Source organism: Sminthopsis crassicaudata, chromosome 1 (genome assembly GCF_048593235.1).
Source record: "Sminthopsis crassicaudata isolate SCR6 chromosome 1, ASM4859323v1, whole genome shotgun sequence".
NCBI classification, from domain to species: domain Eukaryota; kingdom Metazoa; phylum Chordata; class Mammalia; order Dasyuromorphia; family Dasyuridae; genus Sminthopsis; species Sminthopsis crassicaudata.
In genome coordinates, this window is record NC_133617.1 from 691,959,711 (window position 1) to 691,983,563 (window position 23,853).

General features: G+C 34.6%; 1 protein-coding gene across 3 annotated transcripts in view; it reads right to left on the bottom strand.

Moving 5' to 3' along the window:
• XYLB (xylulokinase) overlaps positions 1-23,853 on the bottom strand; it is a 242,523-nt gene that overhangs the window by 115,318 nt on the left and 103,352 nt on the right. Inside the window, exons 11-15 of one of the 3 annotated variants that reach the window (XM_074283631.1) lie at positions 19,504-19,544; positions 14,577-14,692; positions 12,042-12,157; positions 8,058-8,131; positions 5,857-5,953 (exon numbers count right to left, since the gene is read on the bottom strand). In XM_074283631.1, the coding sequence (XP_074139732.1) occupies positions 5,857-5,953; positions 8,058-8,131; positions 12,042-12,157; positions 14,577-14,692; positions 19,504-19,544 (444 nt within the window). Of the gene's footprint in view, positions 1-627; positions 744-5,856; positions 5,954-8,057; positions 8,132-12,041; positions 12,158-14,576; positions 14,693-19,503; positions 19,545-23,853 lie in introns of all 3 variants that reach the window. The other 2 variants (XM_074283633.1, XM_074283632.1) reach the window with 2 other exon arrangements.

The window sequence follows — 23,853 nt, forward strand, 5'->3', positions numbered from 1 at the left end:
ACCAAAAAAAAGTGAACTTGGTCCCTACAAACTCAGAGTTTCTGGACTTTGGACTGCAAGAGTATTATTAATTACTTACTCTGCCAGACATTCCAAATATATGTATTCTGTACCTATATATTAGACTATATTAAGCACTGACTTAATACATAAGATTCACATGTATCGCTTTTATTAGATAGCTTCTCAAGGACTGGGGAGAGAAAAGAAGGAGGGAGAGAATTTGGAACTCAAAATTTAAAAAAATGTTGGAAATGTTTACCAGAAATTGGGGGGAAATAAAATGCTATTTTAAACAAATACATAAGGTTAACAGACATACTCTTTTCTTCAAGGAGATGACATTTCACTGGGGATTACAAAATACATGAAAAAAAAGTGATACAAATGAACATAATATACTTATCTTGGATATTGGGTTATTTTGTTAGCCTAGCTATTTCTGTATCTGTCATATCTTCCTATGAGACCATAGGATCTATGAGGGCTGGAACCATTCTTTGAGGGAATTCGTTTAGGCAAACCTCCAAATCTTAGAGATTTTGTGTATTAGGTTTCAGTTTACAATTTAACCCAAAAATGAAAGCAAATCTGCCATTTTCAGACCATAAAACAACAATAACCTACCACAAAAGGGCCATGTATTCTTGAGAATTAACAGGGTTGCAGAAGATGTGGCCTTCTAAAGCAGGGGTTGGCTCCTTGATCCAGAGAAACAGTGTATCACTGGTGCCAAGGCTGACCTAAGCAATAAGAGCAACAGTTAAACTTCTACCACAGAAAGTGTGAGGAAGGCAATTATGACCATCGTGAAATATTAATTCTGTTTTAAAAAAGCATCTTCAATTATTTTAAGCCGTTAAAATACAGAAGAAACATGATTCCAGCTTCTCATCATATAAACTATAGCCTTATTTCCCCCATTCTCTCCCTACTCAGCCCCTGAATACACAAATACATAAATTCATGAACATTAGAACTGCAAATTCACTTTAAACACCATAGATCACAAATTTATTTTTATTTATTTTTAGTTACTTCGATTATTTTTTTGCTTTTTATTTTCAAAACAAATGCATAGAGTGCTACTACTGGGCTTATATCCCAAAGAAATACTAAAAAAGGGAAAGGAACTTGTATGTGCCAAAATGTTTGTGGCAGCCCTTTTTGCAGTGGTTAGAAACTGGAAAATGAACGGATGTCCATCAATTGGAGAATGGTTTGGTAAATTATGGATGAATGTTATGGAATATTATTGTTCTGTAAGAAATGACCAGCAGGAGGAATACAGAGAGGCTCGGAGAGACTTACATCAACTGATGCTGAGTGAAATGAGCAGAACCAGGAGATCATTGTACATTTCAACAATGATACTGTATGAGGATGTATTCTGATGGAAGTGGAAATCTTCAACATAAAGAAGATTTAACTCAGATCCTATTGATCAATGATGGACAGAAGCACCCACCAACTTAGATTATTAAAAAGAAATATATAGAAAATGTAAATGGTGCCAGAAAATAGAAGATGAATATAAGAATATGGTATGATCCTATAAAAAATGTTAGGAATGCTAAAGAATGAGCTAAAACTGTTAAGGGGGGCTAAGTACAATGAAAGGGCTTAATTAAGTCATATTGGGAGAAAAAGGAGGACCAAAGAAGGAATAGGACCTTAGCCTGAATAGATAAGATGAGTTTAACTGACAAGAGAGAGAAGAATTTCTTAATTTTTTTAAAGGTTTTTTACAAGCATTTGTTGTTTTTCCCTTCCATTGTTCCTTCCTTGTCCTCTCCATCAAACAATTTTTAATAGCTTTTTACTGACAAAACATATACATGGGAAATTTTTCAACACTGACCCTTGCAAAAACTTCTGTTCCAACTTTTCCCCTTCTTTCCTCCACCCTCTCCCCTAGATGGCAGGTAGTCCCATACATGTCAAATATGTTAAAGTATAGAACAATTTTTTAAAACAATGAAAAACCAGGTTTTTTTGTAAAGGGGAATAACTTTAAAAATAATGAAACAAAAATGAGCAACTTGAAGCTGATAGAAAAGATAAGTAAGATGCTTATAAGAAAGAATCTCACTGCCCTTGATGAATTCAAGTCCCTTGGCCTAAGTGAACTACATGAAATAACTACTGCTGATGAGATTGAAGAACTGCTGTAAGTGATATCTGAAAGATCATGGAAAACAGAAGATCAGCAAAAGGCAAATATCCTGATTTTCAATAAAAGGAAGAGAACAGACTACAAACTAGGACTCAGTGAGTTTCACCTTAATTCCTGGAGAAATTCTAGAATGCATCCTGGAAGAGATGGTTAGTGGACATAGTAAAGAGGAAACTGATTATGTTGCTTCATCAAAAACAGGTCTAGACTAATAAATGAGGAATGTTATCATGTGACTATAGGTTACCTAGATTTATGCAAATCTTTCAATAAAATATTTAATTTTATGTTTGTGGAGAAGATGGAGAGATATGGATATACTATGGTCAGATGGATTTAGAACCAAATGAAGAATTTAGGAGGTCTTCTGGGGAGTGCCCCAGGGACCCAAACTTGTTTAATGTTTTCATCAATGACTTAGATAAAGGCAGAGAGTAAGCTCATCAAATTTGCTGAGGGTACAAAGAAACCAGATGTTACGCTAAATGGATGGGTTGTTTGCAATGGCAGATCAATTCATCCCAAAACATAAAACTGGTACTTCAATAGAGATGCACAATGGAAGAGAAAACCCGCCTGCTGTAGGGCTTGGATGAGTCCAATGTGAACTGGGACTACTGTGAGCCACAGATGCCAAGCAGAAGAGCTGTTATGTTCCTTATGTTCCAACAAAAGGAGCAAAATGACCTTGGATGTTTACAATGCATGGAAATTCACAGCCATGAAAACATTTCAAGACTGTGCACAAGAACAGGAAAAGCATGTAATAAAATACATTTCTCTCTCCTCAATGGAGAGGAGGGGCACTCTGAGGATAGTGCCGCATACATCAAGAGAGTCACTAGATAGGTTGTTTTTGCTGAATAGCTTTTTTATTGTTACAAGGGAGGGTTCTATTCCAGATAGTAGGTGGGAGGAATTGGTTAGTAACCAGAAATGAATGTGACCTAAAAACTAAAGCTATCAATAAAACTTAAAAAAAAAAAAAGACTATAAACAGGATAAAAGGCTGTTTTACCTGGAATGTCCACATTTATTTTCAACTGGTAGAGAAATAAACCAAGAAGATTTTTTCCATTAGTGAAACTGATAAATTCTTTATTATTATTAAATATTTGTATGGCATTTCATGTTTTTAATGTGCCCTCTAAAAAGAGTACTTGGAGCAAACTATATGAACTTCACATGGCTGAGAAGGCAAATGATCAAATCAAACCAGAATCCAGGCTCTCTATTCTATATTTACTTATTATCTATGTATATGTAGTTTTCCCTAAGATAAAATATGCAATTATCCCTTTCACACCCTAACTTTCCTCATTATGGTTTAATATATCTCAGATTATCATAAGAAATTAAATGGAAATTTGGGGGACATTTTGCAAAAACCATGGATTACATGTAAAAGTCAGCATATAACATAGAAAAAGTTTAGAAATGCCAAAATATATAACATATACGTATAATATCAATATATTTTATTTTTAACAACTTAATAATTCAGACTATTCCTCTGGGTCTAAGTGAGGGTCAAAAAATTTACATGGATTTTCCAGATTGCAGGGACCCAGTGACCCTAACCACCACCAATATGGAAGGGATAACTGTATGCTCCTTGAGGACAAGCAGGTATTCATGCTGAACATGGTAGATGCTTAATTACTACTTGTTTTAAACTGGCTTGAACTGCTGTTTTTCAGAATATTGATGCACAGTGGCCTGAGGCTTTATCTTTAAGACTGTGTTTACAGAAAAGATTAAATAGATCATTGACACATGTTACAAAAAACAAAAACCATCGGAGACCATGCCAAACCTTTTCTGAATGATCTGATCTTTTGGTTCAGCATTGTATTAGAACACGAGGAATCCTAGGATTTAAGTCAACTCTAGTTAGGCTTTGTCAATTGACTAATCAATTTTGAAAACCCCATCAATTTACTGTGGAAAAAAATCTTTGAAATGGTATGCTTTGATACTAACAGTTGATTTAATTTTCTCCTTTTTCCAAATGGCTTGCTTTTCGCAAAAATCAGTTTAACCAGCACTTAAGATGCTTGCTGAGCACTGTTTACTGCTGATGGTTGTCCAGTCTGGGACCTACAAATTGGCCCAAATGCACCTGGAGCAACACTAGCCCCTGATTTAATCTAAAGCCTGAAATCATCAAACCCAAAGAGACTAGCATGTGGTGACAATTTTCAATGAGGAATGTATTCTTGGAGATTGCGAGGGTAAGTTGCCATTTTCTACCTGTTAAGTCTTTTCAGAAATCACAGAGATATTTTGAGATGCTTTTACAACATAGATTTGTTTGATAACTGTCCCTTGTGCTCTCCGGGGTTCAAAATGGATTCTTTACACTTTGGCTTAAAATGCAAAACCTTAAGTTTTAAATGACTGAAAATTGCTCTATTTTTAAAAGTTCATTTCTGAAGATTAATATGAACACTTAAAATCGCAATGCCCCTGCAATCTGGAAAATCCACATAAAATTTTTTGGTTCTCTCTTCATACCAGAGAAGAAATCTGAATTATTATGGCATTAAAAGAAAAAGATATTTGTATTTCTGAGTTTCTAAATTTTTTTCTATTAAATTCTTCTTTATTCCACTTAAAAGACATTATCATAAGATAACAGCACAATTAACCAAAACTAAGATCATTAATTATATTTCTCTAGCCTTTTATAGCTAGCAAGTATCTAGAATGTGATTTAAACCCAGAACTCCCACCTCAAGATCAAGCTTTCTATCTGCCACATCATGCTTTAGATTAGTGAAATTGCACCTCTATATTCTATATTAACAGGCTCTTTCACAGATATTTATAGCCATGGCATTGAATTTCATCCTCCAAATTAAAAGAAAAAAAAAAAAAAACTAGTTTTTAACTTTCTAAGAGTATCAGCAAAATTCAATTATTCCACAAAAGAAATATTTCCAAAATAGGGGGTAGTGATGATATAACATAATTAGTTTTTTAGGGGGGTTTTGTTTTGTTTTGTTTTGTTTTGTTTTGTTTTGTTTTGTTTTGTTTTGTTTTTAACTAAAGTTAATACAATTTCTTATCAGCCTGGAAGACAAGAATTCTGGAGTAACTTGGCTCTTTTTCTCTGCTGATTTGTCAGCTACATGCATATGGAAAAACAAAGTCACTTAAAGCAATAAACACATGAAATCTTAGATTACTTATGTTCTTATTTCTTGCTCCAGATAAACTGGACTCCAAACTTTTTTCTGAACTTGATATTCCATCTCCCATTTCCATGCAATTGAACAAGTTTTTCTTCTAAATTTTGATATGTACCATCTATTCATTCCCACCTCACTGAATTCTTCTCTCTTTTAAGTCTTAACATAGGTACAATTTTCTCCATGAAGTCTTCCATGATCCTTCGCACTCCCATCCAAAATTGTTATTACTTTCCCTCTTATCAATCTATTTTTATGATATATATATCTATGCATATGTTGTACTTTACTCCCATCCCTACCACCAGAATGTAAACTCCATAAGTTTGGAGGATAGCCCAGCTTATGATGACTCTAGTCAATGGGATTTTTCTCATCATTCCTACAAAAGAAATAGTTTCTTTTGTTTTCTATACAAAAAAGTCAAATCCATTGTTGTTTGTTATGTTATGAGCAGTCTCCTGAACCTTCCATACTTATACTTACCAACTCTATAGCCCAGCTTTTCAGCATGAATCCTTTTGGCCATGAATTGACCTTCAATCAAAGCTCGAATCTCTATCTTTTTAGGAAAATTTGTTACCTATATTAGAATAGAAATAAAAGAAATAAAGTTTCCCCTACCACTAAGCTAGTTTGAATTTTTAAAAACAAAAGGAACACAGTAAATATAGTTCTGCAGTCCATAATTGCCACCCAATTTCACAATTTAGCTAGACACACCCATCTATCTCTCCCTCTGTCCTTCCCTTCCTCCCTTCCCTCCTCTCTCTCTCTCTCTCTCTCTCTCTCTCTCTCTCTCTCTCTCTCTCTCTCTCTCTCTCTCTCTCTCTCTCTCTCTCTCTCACACACACACACACACACACACACACACACACACACACACACACAATTTTTGGGTACTAAACAGTAGTATATAACCCAAATCTATGGCAAACCCTCTAAACTGGTACATAAGAAAAAATTTCTATTGCCAAATGAAAATTTTCTAATGCTTATCCTCCAGCCCCAACAATTACTCTAAAACTTGCCTCAGAAATAACATCTCTTTGTAAAAAATTAGAGGACAAAAATCTGACAAATGAGCAAATTTACACACAAATGTCTATGTTTTCATTATGAACAGTGATAACCAAATCTAATGTCTGTCCTTGAGGAGAAAATTGAATTAATCCAATTTACTTTCAAATATAGCTTTTTTTAATTTGATAATTAAGGATTATAAAAATAACTTAAAGTATGAAATCTAATATAAGCAAATTGTTATATTTAGTACATATTCGGTACTAACATCTTGTATTTATTAGGCACATAAACATCTGTCAAGTCCCTGGGTACATACTGTCTTTTTCATAGCTTTTTATGTCAGTGACAGTGTGATGATCTCTGATTTAAAGAGTGCTTCCTCTACTGGTGGAGACTATAATCCATCCACATCTTGCCTTTCAATATCTTCCTATAAATTCTCCATAAAGGATCCACCCATTATCCTACATCCGTCCTCCAGAGTTCTTTTGGAGAATATTGTGGATACTAGAGCAGGCATTTTGGCTGTGAATTTCTTAGGTCTCACTCCTACTGCATGAAAAGCCTGTCTCTTTTTTCTGGTTATGCATTCCTAAGAAAGCTTATTTACGACTTCTTAAAAGCAAGGCATCTTTGATTATGAAAATCCATTTTAATTTGGAAAGTATTTCTGACCACTTATTAAGTGCCTAGCATTGTGCTGAGCCCTGAATTGATTCAGAGAAAATTATAATTTGCTTTATAATTCAAGTTAAGACAATATTCCCTATTGTCTCCTTACCATGTTGCTTGATGTCAGCTCATTTTCTTCCTTTCCTCTACCACAATCCTGGACTTCCCTAATATGTGAGCTTTTGCCTTACTTCAGCAGGGCCCAAGCCTTCATGCCATTGTCTCCCCACATTTCCAACATTCTTTTATGTGTTGTTTTCCCCCATTATATGAGAGCTCCTTGAGAGCAGGGACTTTTCTTGCTCATACGTATGCCCAGAGCTTGCAGAGTGCTAACAACTATTAAGAGCTTAATAAATGTATTATCTATCTATCTATCCATCTTTTTATCCATGTATCTATCCTCCCCCTATTTATCTAGATGGATATACTCTATATGGATTTATCATGTATCTCCTATCTATCCTCTATCTACATCATCTATCTTTTGTTCATCTATACCTATCATTGATCTATCCTCTATATTATGTCTATTCTATCTATATGTATCACCTAACTATATATATATATATATATATATCCATTTATTCTCTCATTATATCATCTATCATGTATCTATTATCTATTTGTATCTATCATTGATTAGTCTCTATATCTATAATCTATTATCTATCCATTACCTGTCTACAACCTAAATCTATCTATATCTATTATCTTCTATCTAATCATCTATCCATTTTATACCTCTATCATCTATTGGTCAATATCTATGTATTTGATATTTAAACATGTTACATTATATCTGATTATATAGAATTTTTGCTTAGGAAAAAAAAAACTTAAAATTACAGAAAATGGTTTGCAGAGGCCTGGAAGCCTGTTGAAGCAGCAGAACTTAATAGATAATTCAATCAAAATCAAGCACATAATATTGTTAAGAATGATTTAGGGTAAGTGATATTAGGAAAATTACAAACACCAGTCTGTACCTTCTTGTTGTCTGCATTAAACCTGTGACGTCCAGTGGTCTCTGGAGTAATTTCCATCACATCAAAATAAAAACCTAAAACAGGTACAAGAAAAGATTAGTTCTTATGTAGTCAAAAAAAAAAAACAACACAACACATCAATTTCTTTATGATCCTAGAAAAATGGCAAATTGGAACAGAAGAAGAAAATGAAAAATGTCTCTTTTCTTCTACGGTATTACAAAGTTTGGCTTCCTCCAAACCATCACACTCTCAGCCATCAGGCTTCTCCCTCTTTTTTTTCAATAACCTGACATCTGACCCCTGTGATTTGCTGATACATGGACATTCTTTCCAGTATCTCTAGAAGGGCTCCATACACCCTTGGGAATCAAGTCTTGATATTAAATGAGATTCAAGAGGAGAAATCCTCTTAAATTCAGGGTTACCTCTCTCCATATAATATGATTTCAAGGATTCCTTGAGCATACCAGTGAGTGGGGAAGGAGAAGGTGGTAGGGATGATGGCAGTAAAACGTAAGGGACTGACAACAGCTCATAGATCCAAAGAAAAAGTTCTGACAATAAACCAGCTGCACAAATGATGAAATGAAGAGGATTCTTTTTACATTTTCCATATTTAATAACTACCTTCTAGCCAAAATGGCCAACTTAGCATTCTCCAAACACGTTGATCACATTCCTCCATTCCCTTGTTCTCTGTCCTACCTCTGCCAGCTCCTCCTGGACTGTTCTGAAATCCTTGTTAGTCCCAGCTCAAATGAATACAACTTAGATTTCATTAAGCATTTTTGTGTTATCTTTGTGGATAAGATGAAGAAATATGGTCTGGGTAACAGAAGGTTGAGAAAAAAGACTCACTATCTGATTGACTGACACTGGCAAGCTGCATAACATAGAAAGAAAGTAACCAAGATAATGAAAAGCTTCAAGATCATTCCATAAGTAAATTGGTTAGAGTTACTGGAGGAAGAAGAGTGGTTAGCCTATAGAAGAAAGGCTTAAGAGTTATCTGACAGCCATCTTCAAGTATCTAAGGGGTTGACACATAGAAGAGAAAATTCAATTTGTTCTTTTTGGGGATCAGAAACTAAATAATAAACGGAAATTTCACAAAGGAAGAATACACTTAATGTAAGGAAAAGATTTTATAACTATTAGAGCTATCCAAAAGTGGGAGAGGGGTCTGTCTTGGGAAGTGGCAGATTCCATGTCATCAATAATAGCCTTATAAGATTGAAAAAACAGTAAGGGATTTTGTTAATGCAATTTCTAATCAAATATGGATTGTACTAGAATGACTCCATCTTCTCTTCTAATTCTGGGTTTTCATGTGTTGGGTTGTTTTGGTTTGTTTGTTTGTTTTAACTCTTCTTAATACCTAACACAGAGCTGGACAAAGTAAGTGCTGAATATGTGTTTATTGAATGAATGATTCAATCAAACTCTATTGAGGATACATTTTAAAAAGAGTTGATATATACACCAGAGAGTTAAACATAAAAAGAATGCTTTTCCTTCTCAGATTACACCTTCTATGTAAAATTATGGGAAAACATGGAAAAGAATTGCATAGGATGAGAAAGGATAGTGATTTGCACTGCTTAATACACTAATGAAATTCCAGACCCATCAAACCTTCATTGGGATTAAAAACACAACAAATTGTTTGAATTAACCTGAGATGACTTTTAATTTTCTGAGTGTATTATGTTATAGAGGTAATGTTTAATTTTATATCTGAATATAATAGACTAGACTGGATGGAATGAACACAACTCAGCCCATGAGACCTCCTATATTACAGAACTAATAAATATATGCAATCAGTGATAGAATACACCTTTTATTCATAGACAAATTGATTCCCTACAGCATTTCCTACAATGGCTGTTTCAAAATGTTTCTTTAAATTCTTCTCCACATATTCCCCACCTACTACCACCTCAGTGATCACCTCAGTGATCACCTCAGCTTCACTTCTTGTTATTCTGAGAGGATTCAGGTCATCCAACCTGAGTTTCTTCACTCAAATTCTATTCTCTTCCTATCAATATTTCCTTCTGTACCCTCCTCCACTCATATTTCCCTCTGCCTGAAGAAGAAATGGTTATACTCTCATCCTTGCCCAGGTTATCTTCCCTTCATGCATCCTTAAAGACCTTAGTTCGATTGATTTTCCATCCTTTATTTTTCTTCCATTTTTAATATCTCCCCATAGACTCTTTCCCTAACATCAATAAATATGTTTTGGTTTCTTCCATCCTAATATATATATATATATATATATATATATATATATATATATATATATATGTTTTAAAAATTTGTTTCAAAGGAGTGTGTATGTGTGTATCTTTTAAGCTATCAAAGGAGACACATTTAGAAATAGAGGAATATGAGAAGCCATCCTTCTTTTAGAGATTTAAAAAAAACTGAGACCCAGAAAGCTTATTTGACTTACTTATGGTCACACAGATAATAAATGGCAGAGACAAAATTTGATCAAACCCAGCAGTCATTCTATTCATTGTTTCCTTCCCAACAAACTACTAGAGAAAATAATCTGCCTTCACTGAAATCTACACTTTTCACCAGGCACTCCCTACTCAATCTCTTACAATCTAGCTTTTATTCCCACAAAAATGAATCCTGCACATCAGAAGTGCTAAGTAATTTTTAAAATTAATTGATTATTGCATGCTGAGAAACCAGAATTTTTGAGAGGAATAACAAAGTCTCCAATAGATATTTTACAAATTATATAGATTAGATTCTTTACACAATTGCTTGATGCAAAATCAAATATGAAATGAAGCATTTCTCTTAAATGCAATAAGGCAGAAACTTCTCATTGAGTGACTTTTACAAAACATGTATAGTTTAAGATGAACTCATATATATTAATCTCCCTTCAAAAACTTTCTTAGAACTACAGTGACAATTTTATAACCTAGGTGCCTACCCCAGTGCCAGGAATAAAGAAGGCACTTAATACATGCTTGCTGATTGGTAGATTAATAGAATGCAAAAATCCCAGAGCTGAATGACACCTCAGAAACACTTTTAGCCAATACCAAACTTGATTAAAAATTCCCTATCATATTCCCCCTTAGCAATCAACTATGTTTTGATTAAGACTTCTAATGACAATGAAACCTCCACCTTATAGTCCATTTCACTTTGTGAAAGCTTTTTTTTTTCCACTTTTCAGATATTTTTTCCATTCATTGAGATGGACTATCTCTATACAGCTTGCACCCATTGTTCCTAGTTCTCTCCTCTAGAACAAAGTAGAATCAATCAACTTGATCAGCACATGGAGAGCAGTCATGTTCCTGTTTTTTCTTCCCTAAACTAAATCTTTCATGTATTTCAATATATCCTCATATTCTAAGATGTGCACTTCTTTCAGCATCCCACTTACCTTCCTCTTTCTGATCTCCAGCTGATCAATATCCTTCCTAAAATGTAACATCCAAAACCAAAGTAATCCATGTGTACTGGACTCCTATGGTATCCTTTGCCCATTCAGTGAGCTGAATAAGATAGGATTCTACACTCTATCACTTCTAAGATTTTATTTGTTTTTTTAGCTGCCAAGTATCACTGCTGAGTCCAAATGAACTAACACTCATCCCAACAGATATATTCTAGTGTAGAAGGAGAATTTCCCATTGTTAATTAAGATATGTAGCTAATAAATTCTTTCACATAATGCAAAAGAAAAGCAGCAAGGAAATCTCTTTATCTCTACCCTGTTCTCATCAGACTGAAAAATCTCCCACTGCTTTAGAAGAAGCTAAGAGTTTCTTATAGTACTGCCAAAAAGAAGGGAAAAAAAGATAGTCATACATTACGCATTAGGTTTCCTTCATCCTATCCTCTTGAGTCCTCTATATTCTACATGAATTACTTAGACTCAGAAAATGCAGCTTCTATCAAAACAATCCCAAGAGTTCTGTCTTCCCATGAAGAACATACCAAGATTTCCACAATTTCCTATTTCAGTGGATTGTAGAGCTATGGAGAACTCTTCCCATGAGCCTGAAGCAGACTCATCTCGGACCTTCTCTCTCATTAGAGACCCATTCTTGAAGCTAGAGAAAGAAAAAATGAAAACTGTTAAATTTAAACAATTTTCCCCAAAGAGCTGGTCAACAATGATATAAATACCTAGAATATCCTTCTTAAAGAGCCCCATAATCAGATGCTCTTTTTCCAAGTACTCAAAGCCCAATTTTCTCTAGCCTATAACAAGCAATGAGGCAAACAAATATTTATTGAACATATATTATTGATATGGAGTATAAATTGCATGCATTTCTGCCACGTGGAAATGCAGATATCCTAGCTTAAGACAAAAGTATATGAATCCTGGAGAGAGGATCATAAAATCATACAATTTAGAGCTGGAAGAGCCCCTGGAGATCATACTGAGAAAAATGAAGTGATTTATCCAAGAGACTAGAATTTAGTCTCAGCTCTGCAACTGACTCACTGTGTGACTTCAAACAACACCAACAATCACTAGTATTTTTATAGTGTTTTTAGATTTAAAAATTACTTCACATATATTATCTAAACTGATCCTCACAATTACATGGGGAGTTTGGTGTAAATAGTATCCTCATTTCATAGGAAGAGAAAGCTGAGGCTAAGAGAAGTTAAATAGCTTATCCAGGGTCACAGAGCTGTTAAATCTCTAAAGAGCTTGAATCTTCCTGACTCCAAATCCAATGTTCTATTCCCTATACTATCAAATTATCTTCACAAGGCACATCACTTCTCTAGAACTCAGTTTTCTCATATGTAAAATAAGAGGGTTGGACAAAATGACTCCTAAAGTCCCTTCCTGTCCTAAATTCTATGATCCATATTTATAGAATTTGATTTGGACCCGTTAGCTGATCTGAGAGAGAAAGAGCCATTTTGCAATGTCCTAAGGTATCTCTAGCCCATTCAGTGGCTTATCCCAAATAGAGCAGGAGGCTATATCATTTTCATCTTTGTATCCCCAATGCCTCTTACAGTATGACACAGTGGGTACTTTATTCATATATTAAATTAAATTGAATTAAGCTTAGGGTATTTTTCTTAGTCATAATCTCGATTAGTCAAGTTAATTTTATATGTCTATTAAGTAGAAGAGTCAGTCCTATCTGACCAGTGATTATTCTGAAATACAATGCTCCTGGACTAAAGGGAAAGGAGATTGATTCTATGACCATTAGAAAGTACTTGCAATGGGCAGTTGGTGAAAGGCAGGGCAATCAGAAAACACAAGGGAAGCAGCACAATTGGAGATGATGACCATGTGTACAAGTACCTGTGCCTACTAAAATATACAGTGTAGACAGTTAAGGGTAGGTGGGACAAGAAGTGGTATAAGACTGACTGACTGTTCCTACCTGGTTGAAAACAAAAAGGAACTCAATTGGAGAGGAGACTGGCATTCCTAAGAGATCTTTGGAGTGGAAAACCCTTTTGGAATGGGCTAGGTAATACCCTAGTGCACAGAGTGCCAGGCCTGAAGTCAGGAAAACTCTGAGTTCAAATCTGGCCTCAGACATTTATTAGATGTATGACCCTGAGAAAGTCACTTACCATATTTGCCTTCCTTTCCCCATAGGTTGGAGAAGGAAATGACAAACCACTCTAGCATGTTTGCCAAGAAAATCCCCAATAGGGTCGTGAAGAGTTAGACACAACTAAAATGACTGAACAACAAAAATCCATTTGGTATGGTATCAAGAATGCTGCTACTTAATTCAATTTTTAAAAAATTACTTTGCTACCCTACTTTGTAAGTCTCATTTTGGGCTATAATCTCACACATTTCATCCCGGTGTGGTCTGGCCAGGCTGAGCTACATTGGGATGGAATAAATAAACCAAAAAAAAGTGAACTTGGTCCCTACAAACTCAGAGTTTCTGGACTTTGGACTGCAAGAGTATTATTAATTACTTACTCTGCCAGACATTCCAAATATATGTATTCTGTACCTATATATTAGACTATATTAAGCACTGACTTAATACATAAGATTCACATGTATCGCTTTTATTAGATAGCTTCTCAAGGACTGGGGAGAGAAAAGAAGGAGGGAGAGAATTTGGAACTCAAAATTTAAAAAAATGTTGGAAATGTTTACCAGAAATTGGGGGGAAATAAAATGCTATTTTAAACAAATACATAAGGTTAACAGACATACTCTTTTCTTCAAGGAGATGACATTTCACTGGGGATTACAAAATACATGAAAAAAAAGTGATACAAATGAACATAATATACTTATCTTGGATATTGGGTTATTTTGTTAGCCTAGCTATTTCTGTATCTGTCATATCTTCCTATGAGACCATAGGATCTATGAGGGCTGGAACCATTCTTTGAGGGAATTCGTTTAGGCAAACCTCCAAATCTTAGAGATTTTGTGTATTAGGTTTCAGTTTACAATTTAACCCAAAAATGAAAGCAAATCTGCCATTTTCAGACCATAAAACAACAATAACCTACCACAAAAGGGCCATGTATTCTTGAGAATTAACAGGGTTGCAGAAGATGTGGCCTTCTAAAGCAGGGGTTGGCTCCTTGATCCAGAGAAACAGTGTATCACTGGTGCCAAGGCTGACCTAAGCAATAAGAGCAACAGTTAAACTTCTACCACAGAAAGTGTGAGGAAGGCAATTATGACCATCGTGAAATATTAATTCTGTTTTAAAAAAGCATCTTCAATTATTTTAAGCCGTTAAAATACAGAAGAAACATGATTCCAGCTTCTCATCATATAAACTATAGCCTTATTTCCCCCATTCTCTCCCTACTCAGCCCCTGAATACACAAATACATAAATTCATGAACATTAGAACTGCAAATTCACTTTAAACACCATAGATCACAAATTTATTTTTATTTATTTTTAGTTACTTCGATTATTTTTTTGCTTTTTATTTTCAAAACAAATGCATAGAGTGCTACTACTGGGCTTATATCCCAAAGAAATACTAAAAAAGGGAAAGGAACTTGTATGTGCCAAAATGTTTGTGGCAGCCCTTTTTGCAGTGGTTAGAAACTGGAAAATGAACGGATGTCCATCAATTGGAGAATGGTTTGGTAAATTATGGATGAATGTTATGGAATATTATTGTTCTGTAAGAAATGACCAGCAGGAGGAATACAGAGAGGCTCGGAGAGACTTACATCAACTGATGCTGAGTGAAATGAGCAGAACCAGGAGATCATTGTACATTTCAACAATGATACTGTATGAGGATGTATTCTGATGGAAGTGGAAATCTTCAACATAAAGAAGATTTAACTCAGATCCTATTGATCAATGATGGACAGAAGCAGCTACACCCAGAGAAGGAACACTGGAAAATGTGTAAACTGTTTGCATTTTTGTTTTTCCTCCCAGGTTATTTTTACCTTCTGAATCCATTTCTTCCTTAGTAACAACAACAACAACAACAACAACAACAACAACAACAACAACAACAACAACAGCAACAGCAACAACAAATCAGTTCTGTACACATATATTGTATCTAGAATCTACTATAACATATTTAATATGTATGGGAATGCATCCCATCTAGGGGAGGGGGTGGAGAGAAGGAGGAGAAAATTCGGAACAGAAGGGAATGCAAGGGATAATGTTGTAAAAAATTACCTATGCATATGTACTGTCAAAAAAAAAGTTATAATTATAAAATTAATTTTAAAAATTAAAAAAATTAAAAATTAAAAAATATGCATAGTTTTCAACATTCACCCTTGCAAAACTTTGTGTTCCAAATTTTTTCTCCCTCCATTCTCCTTACCCATTCCCTTAGATGGCAAGCAATACAATATATGTTAACCATTTGCAATTTGTCTAAACATATTTCCATAATTATCATGATGCACAAGAAAAATCATATCAAAAAGAAAAAAAAATGAGGAAAAAACCAAAATGCCAGCAAACAACAACAAAGGGAAAATGCTATCTTGTGATCCACACTCAGTTCTCACAGTCTTCTCTCTTGGTGCAGATGGCTTTCTCCATCACAAATCTATTGGAACTGGCATGAATCACTTCATTGTTGGAAAGAGCCACATCCATCAGAATTGGTCATCATATAATCAATCTTGTTGCCATGTATAATGATCTCTTGGTTCTACTCACTTATCATTAGTTCATGTAAGTCTCTCCAGGTCTTTCTGAAATCATCCTGCTGGTCATTTCTTACAGAACAATAATATTCCATAACTTATTCAGCTCTTCTACAATTTATGGGCATCCACTCAGTTTTCAGTTTTTAGCCACTACAAAAAGGGCTGCCACAAACCTTTTTTGCACATGTGGGTCCCTTTCCCTACTTTAAGATCTCTTTGGAATATAAGCCCTGTAATGAGCCAGAAGTCTGGAGAAGCATACTTGAAACAAGATGTTAACTCAGTGGAATTGATAAGACAAAGGTTATCTAGTTTAGTATGACGATTAATAGTTCTCTAGTTCAGTTTGATTAAAATAATTTTACAACAAATAATGGTTTACTCTTGATATAATGATTGGCTCATATTCAATATGATGAATGGATTTAATTGTAATAGAGTATTTAAGGGGGATTGAAAGGGCTCAGAGACAGACTCAGAGAAGACAAAGGACTAGAGGTTGGAGCTGGCTGAACTGTCCTCCTGCTTCCCCTGCTGAGACCAAGCCCCATCTGAAGGGCCTCCAGAAAGCTAGCTGAGCCCCAGATAAGGAGACAGTTTGTGAAGGTAACAATAAAGAATTTGGACTTTATCCCTGGCTTTTCTCATGATGATTACTCTGCTGAAAGAAGGCTAGTCTGAAAGACCTCCAGAAAGCAAACCAGAACATTACAAAGCCCAGTAGTGGCACTGCTAGATCAAAGAGTATGCACAGTTTGATAGTCTTCTGGGCATAGTTCTATATTGTTCTCCAAAATGGTTGGATCTGTTCACAATTCCATCAACAATATATTAGTGTCCCAGTTTTCCCACATCCCCTCCAACATTTATCACTATATTTTCCAAATATTATATAATTATTCCATTTTCTTAGCCAATCTGAGAGGTATATAATGGTACCTCAGTTGTCTTAATTTGAATTTCTCTGATCAATAATAATTTAGAATTTCATATGACTAGAAAGGTTTCAATTTCTTCATCTGAAAATTGTCTGTTCAAATCCTTTGACCATTTATCAATTGGAAAATAGTTTGTATTCTTATACATTTGAGTTAATTCTCTATATATTTTAGCAATGAGGGAGGCCTTTATCAGAATCCTTGAATGTAAAGATTTTTTTTCGATTTTCTGCTTCCTTTCTAATCTTGTCTGCTTTGGTTTTGTTTGTATGAAAAATTTCAAATTAATTTAATCAAAATTGTCCATTTTGTATTTTATAACATTCTAGTTCTTCTTTGGTCATAAATTCCTTCCTTCTCCACAGATGTGAGAGGTAGACTATTCTTTGTTCTTCTAGGTATCACTCTTTATGTCTAAATCATGAATCCATTTTGACCTTATCTTAGTATAGGATCTTAGGGATTGGTGGATGCCTCGTTTCTGCCACACTATTTTCCAATTTTCCCAGCAATTTATGTCAAATAAGAATTCTTATTCCAGAAGCTGGGGTCTTTGGATTTATTAGATTATTATAGTCATTGACTATTGTGTCTTGGGAACCTAACCTATTTCACTAATCAACTATTCTGTTTCTTAACCAGTATCAAGTGGTTTTGATGACTCCTGATTTATAATAAGATTTTAGATTTGATGCAGCTAGGTCACCTTAATTTGCATTTTTTCATTAATTCCAATGAAATTCTTGATCTTTTGCCCTTCCAGATAACTTTGTTATTATTTTTTCTAGCTCTGTAAATTAGTTTCTTGGAAGTTTGATTGGTATGGCACTGAATAAATAAATTTGGGTAGAATTGTGTTTTTTAATTATATTAGCTCGGCCTATCCATGAATACTTGATATTCTTCCAGTTGTTTATACCTGACTTTATTTGAGTGGAAAATGTTTTGTAACTGTGTTCATATAGTTTCTGGGTCTGTCTTGGTAGGTAGACTCCCAAATATTTTATATTTCCTGCCATTATTTGAAAAGGAATTTCTCTTTGTATCTCTTACTGCAAGAGTTTGTTGGCAAATGCTGTTGAAATGCTGTTGATTTATGTGGATTTATTTTGAATTTTGTAATTTTGTTAAAGTTCTGAATTGTTTCTAGTTGTTTTTTAGTTAATTATCTAGGATTCCCTAAATATACTGTCATATTATCTGCAAAGAGTGATAATTTGGTTTCCTAATTACCTATTCTAATTCCTTTAATATCTTTTCTTCTCTTATTGCTAAAGCTAACATTTCTAATACAATATTGAATAGATGATCATTGATTTAGAGCTAGGAAAAGGTTTCAGAGGTCATCTAGTCTGACTACTTCATTTAATGAGAGGAAATTAGGTTAATAGACTTGCCCAAGCAAGCAGAATTAGGGCTTGCTCCTAGGTCCTCTGGCTTCCAAATAAGTGCCTTTTCCATTATAGAATACTATCCATCCAAAAAAAAAAAAAAAAAAAAGACTACAGGACCTCTGGTCCCAGATGCTGTAGAGTTAGGATTCTTAAACAGGAGCATATGGATGTTTTTTAAACACATATTTTGATGTCTGTATATCAACATAATTGATTCCTTTGTAATCCGAGGTATTTTATTTTATACTTAAAATTTTTATTTTGAGAAGGCGCCCATAGGCTATACACCGAACCGTCAAAAGGGTCTAAGCCATAAAAATGTTAATAATCCTCATTTTAGGACTCAATGGAAGGTGGTACATGGTCTCTATGGTCACTTTGTACTTGAAGATTCTATAGTTCCATAGTTCTGTGACTCTTATCATTCTACAATTCTATGACTTACACTGTACAGCTACTAAAAATTAGGAAGGCATATTGCCAGAAATTCTGTAGGCTATTCATTTAGCAAAGGAAAACAGCTTCCCTTAATAAATAGGGTATTGTTTTCCACTGGACAGTTATACTGATTCAGACTAATGTTCCTCTCTCTCTTTCTCTCTCTCTCTCTCTCTTTCTCTTTCTTATCTTTTTCTCTAACTCTCTCTGTGCCTCTGTCTATGTTTATCTCTGTCTTTTTCCCCTCTCTCCCTTTCCCTCTCTCTTTTCCTTATGGACCATTTCTTTGCGACCCATCCCTTCTTTCACATAATAAGACAATGCTAGAAGTTCTGGCATCCTAGAAGGAATACTTCAGTATGTTGGTGCCCCTCCCCTCAGTCTGTAGGTCTGAATAGGATTTGGAGGGAAACCCTTGAAGAATATTCTCCCACTTTGAGAAATGTAACATGATGAGTTCTTTTATGAATGAACAGGTTCTGGTTTAATGATGTTCCTTTAAAAAATAAAACTTACTGCAATGTCACCTTCTTCCAATCTCATTCCAGCTAAAGATGCTAAAAGATAAAAAGAAGCCTTTGTTAAATCAATAAATAAGCACATAACCACATCATCATTATTATTATTATTATCAACAGAATATTACAAGAGATATTTATTAAGTTCTTCCTGTGTGAGGAAGCTTATAAGCAAACAATTTGGACAATTCTCACCAAAGATAAAGGAAGGCTCATTCCAGTGCAACAGTAATTGAGTAGCATTGTTCAAGTTTGCTTCCTTGGAACACAAACAGAATTTCTGCTGTGGGAATGAGAAGAGGCTGTGGAGCATCCCTGTGCTAAAGGAAACATTTACATGCCTATATTTACACTACAAACCAATTCTCTTTTATTGAAAAACCAAATAGAATTTATTAGGTGACTAACTTGGGATCCTTCATTTGTCGCAGGAGGAAGCACTAACAAAACCTAGAACAATTCCACAATTCCAAATTTCATCAGAAAATAGCTGAAAGGTGTCAAGGATTTGTCTAGAGATGTAGGGAAGCCATGGATCTGTGGAGTCCACAACTTCTGCCTATCTCTAAAGGGTGAAGTGATGCTCTAGCACTTCCATATGTGCTCTCCTTTCAGGCCAGTTACTACCCTAGATCTGTTCTTCTGAGACCAGAAGAAAATAGGTGCCATAGTCTGCCCTCTCCAACAATCTTCCTCCTAAAGCAGGGACTCTTCCAACGTAAGGACTCCGGGTTCCCTCTCACAAGAAAAGGTGATGGAAAGCTAATTATACACTATTTCAAAGTCCGATTCTTTTTGTACAGCAAAATAACTTTGGACATGTATACATATATTGTATTTAATTTATACTTTAACATATTTAACATGTATTAGTCAACCTGCCATCTGGGGGAGGGGGTGGGGGAAAGGAGGGGAAAATTTGGAACAAAAGGTTTGGCAATTGTCAATGCTGTAAAATTACCCATGCATATATCTGGTAAATAAAAACTATAATTAAAAAAATAAAAAAATTTTAAAAAGGGAAAAAAAAGGTGGTGGATCACTACTAGGTAGGAAGATGAAATGATTTTACCAGCTGCCCTAACACTATGTTGTTCATTCTCAGACCCCAAATCACTGCTATGTGAGCAAACAATATATAACATAAGGATACTAGGGTCAACTAAGTGACACAGTGGATAGAACATGGGCCTGGAATCATGAAGATCTGAGTTCAAATTCAGCTTTAATCATTTACTAGGTGTGTAATTGAGCAAGTCACTGAACTTCTGTCTGTCTTAGTTTCCTAAAATATAAAATGAGAATAATAAAAGCATTTCCCAGGGTCAAATGAAGAGAACCAAATGAGACAATACTGGGAAAGCACAGGGTTTAGCACATGGTAAGTAGATGCTATAGAAATGCTAGCCATAACTACTATGAAGAAAAGACAATTACAACCACTGCTACTATTACTACCACCATTACTACTACTACTACCACTACTACTACTACTATTACTACTACTACCATTACAACTACCACCACCACTATTATTACTACCATACTACTACTCCTGCCACTATTACTACTACCACTACTGCTACTGCTATTACTACTATTACTACCATTACTACTACTACCATCACCACCACTACTACCATTACAACTTCACTCACTACTACTACTACTGCTGCTGCTACTGTTGCTACTGCTACTACTACTGTTACTATCACCACTACTACCACTACAACTTTAACTACTACTACTACTACTACTACTACTACTACTACTACTACTACTACTACTATTACTGCTACTGCTACTGCTACTACTACACATTATCGATGTCTATACTCTTAGCATCGCTGAGCCTTTCTATCTTCCTTAAAGCTAAGCCCTCCTATATGTGTTGTCTCCTTCAAACAGAATTTGTGCTCCTCAAGAACAAGGACCATCTTGCTTGTCTATATTTAAGTTGCCTTACCATAGTGCTTTGTTTGTAGCAAGCAGTTAATAATAGTTTTTCTTTTTGTTTATTCATTAATTTATCTCCCTTTTCTTTTCCTTCAAGGACTTACCCCATTAGTCATGCCTTTATCCCTTTCATCTTCAACCTCTCCTCTTCTACCTGTTCATTCTTCTCTGCATATATAAATATGTTCATTTCTTCCTTTTCCTAAACAAACCTTTTCTTGATCTCTCTCTCTTCCTTGCCCAAAGTGTCAAATTTCTAAGGAGCTTTTATTTAATATATTCTCAGCTCTACTTCCTCACCATACACTTATACTTCACCTTAATCTCTTATAATATAGCTTCCATCCTTACTACTTTTCTGAAACCTCTCTTTCCAACATTGCTAACAGGGGCATCATCAAATTAAATCTCTATTTTTCAGCCTTTATTCTTTCTTTATTTTTTCTTTTATTTCTTTTCTTTTTTTCATTTTTTTCTTTCTTCTCCTTTGATTACATTATACAATTGATTACATATACATTGTCCATATCAAAAAAAATGCATGTGCCATTCTACCTCTTGAGTCTGTTATCTCTTTATCAGCTGGGGTAGCATGCTTCTTCGTTGGTCCTTTGTAATGAAGGATGGTCTATTACATTGATCAGAGTTCTTAAGTCTTTCAGAGCTTTTTTTTACATTATTAGTATAATATTGTTCTCTTCATTTTGCTTACTTCATTTTGCATTAGTTCATATAAATCTTCATATGTCTCTTACACTATCTCTTTATTATTCTTCTTTTCCATAGCACTGGATTTCCCTCACATCTCTCTGATTATTCCTGTATCTTCAACAAGCTTTTCTTCCTCTTCCTCCTCTCACTTTCCAAATAAACATGTCCCAAAATTCTATCTCCTAGGCCATCTTAGCTCTACTCTCTTGGGGTTTTTCATCTACTATTGTAAATTTAGTAATCACCTCCATATAGGTGATGATGAAATTTATATCTTTAATACATTAATGCACTCTTGGTAGAATTGTGAATTCACCCAGCCATTCTTGAAAGCAATTTGGAACTATGACCAAAAAAATCATCAAATCTTGACCCAACAATACTACTCCTAGTTCTATATATAGCTTAAAATGTTCAAAGAGAAAGAGAAAGGACCCACATTTACAAAAATGTGTATAACAACTCTTTTCATATTGGTAAAGAATTGGACATTAGGGGCTGTCCATCAATTGAAGAATGGATGATCATATTATGGTAAATGAATACATGGAATATTATTATTCTATAAGAAATAATGAAGAGACAGTGTAAGAGACATATGAAGATTTATATGAACTAATGCAAAATGAAGTAAGCAAAATGAAGAGAACAATATTATACTAATAATGTAAAAAAAGTTCTGAAAGACTTAAGAACTCTGATCAATATAATCGACCATCCTTCATTACAAAGGACCAATGAAGAAGCATGCTACCCCAGCTGATAAAGAGATAACAGACTCAAGAGGTAGAATGGCACATGCATTTTTTTGACATGGACAATGAAGGAATTTCTCTTGACTATTCATATTGATTACAAGAATTTTTCTTTTCTTGTCCTTTCCTTTGGGGAGAGATTAGAAAAAAAAACAGGATAGGGATAGAGTTCCCCCAAATGAGAAGAGTGCCACATAAAATCCCCTATTTTTCTGTACAATATATAAACGTTCATTTTTGTTTGGTGTTCATTTTCAACAATTTTTAAATACCTTCAAAAATCCATATCTTCAAACCTCCTTTCCTCCAGTTCTACCTTTCAAATTGCCTAAAACATGTACTGCCATCACTTCAAACTTAATGTGTCCCAAATCCAATTCCCCCAAACTTCTTCCTCTTCTGTATTTCTGCTGATGATACCACCATTCTTCAAATTACCATGCTTGAAATTTTTAAAGTCATTTTAACTCTTCTATCACCAACCAATTGATCCTACCAAGTTATATTGATTCTTCCTATAACAACATTTATCACATATGTCTTCCCTTTTCAACAGCTACTATCAAAATTCAAGCTTTTTAGTATCTTTCACATCTACTATTATAACAGACATCCTATCTTGTCTCTCTCTCTGCCTCCTCTCTATTGTCCACTCTGGTGCTAAAGTAAATTTCCTAATTCACAAATTTGAACTTCAAAAACCTTCAGTGGCTTATTAAATAAAATACAAATTCCTTAGGCTTCATTTCCTTTCCAACATTACTTATGAAGGTAGACTTCAAACTCATCCCTTAACTACTGTCTCATCCTGGATCTTTCCTCAGTGTTTGGGGTTTGAGTTCAGTGTTTGAGATCTTCTTCCCCTGAAACATTCAACTATCCTTGTAGTCTTCTCATCCTGGAATATTTCTCTACCAGGTCAACTT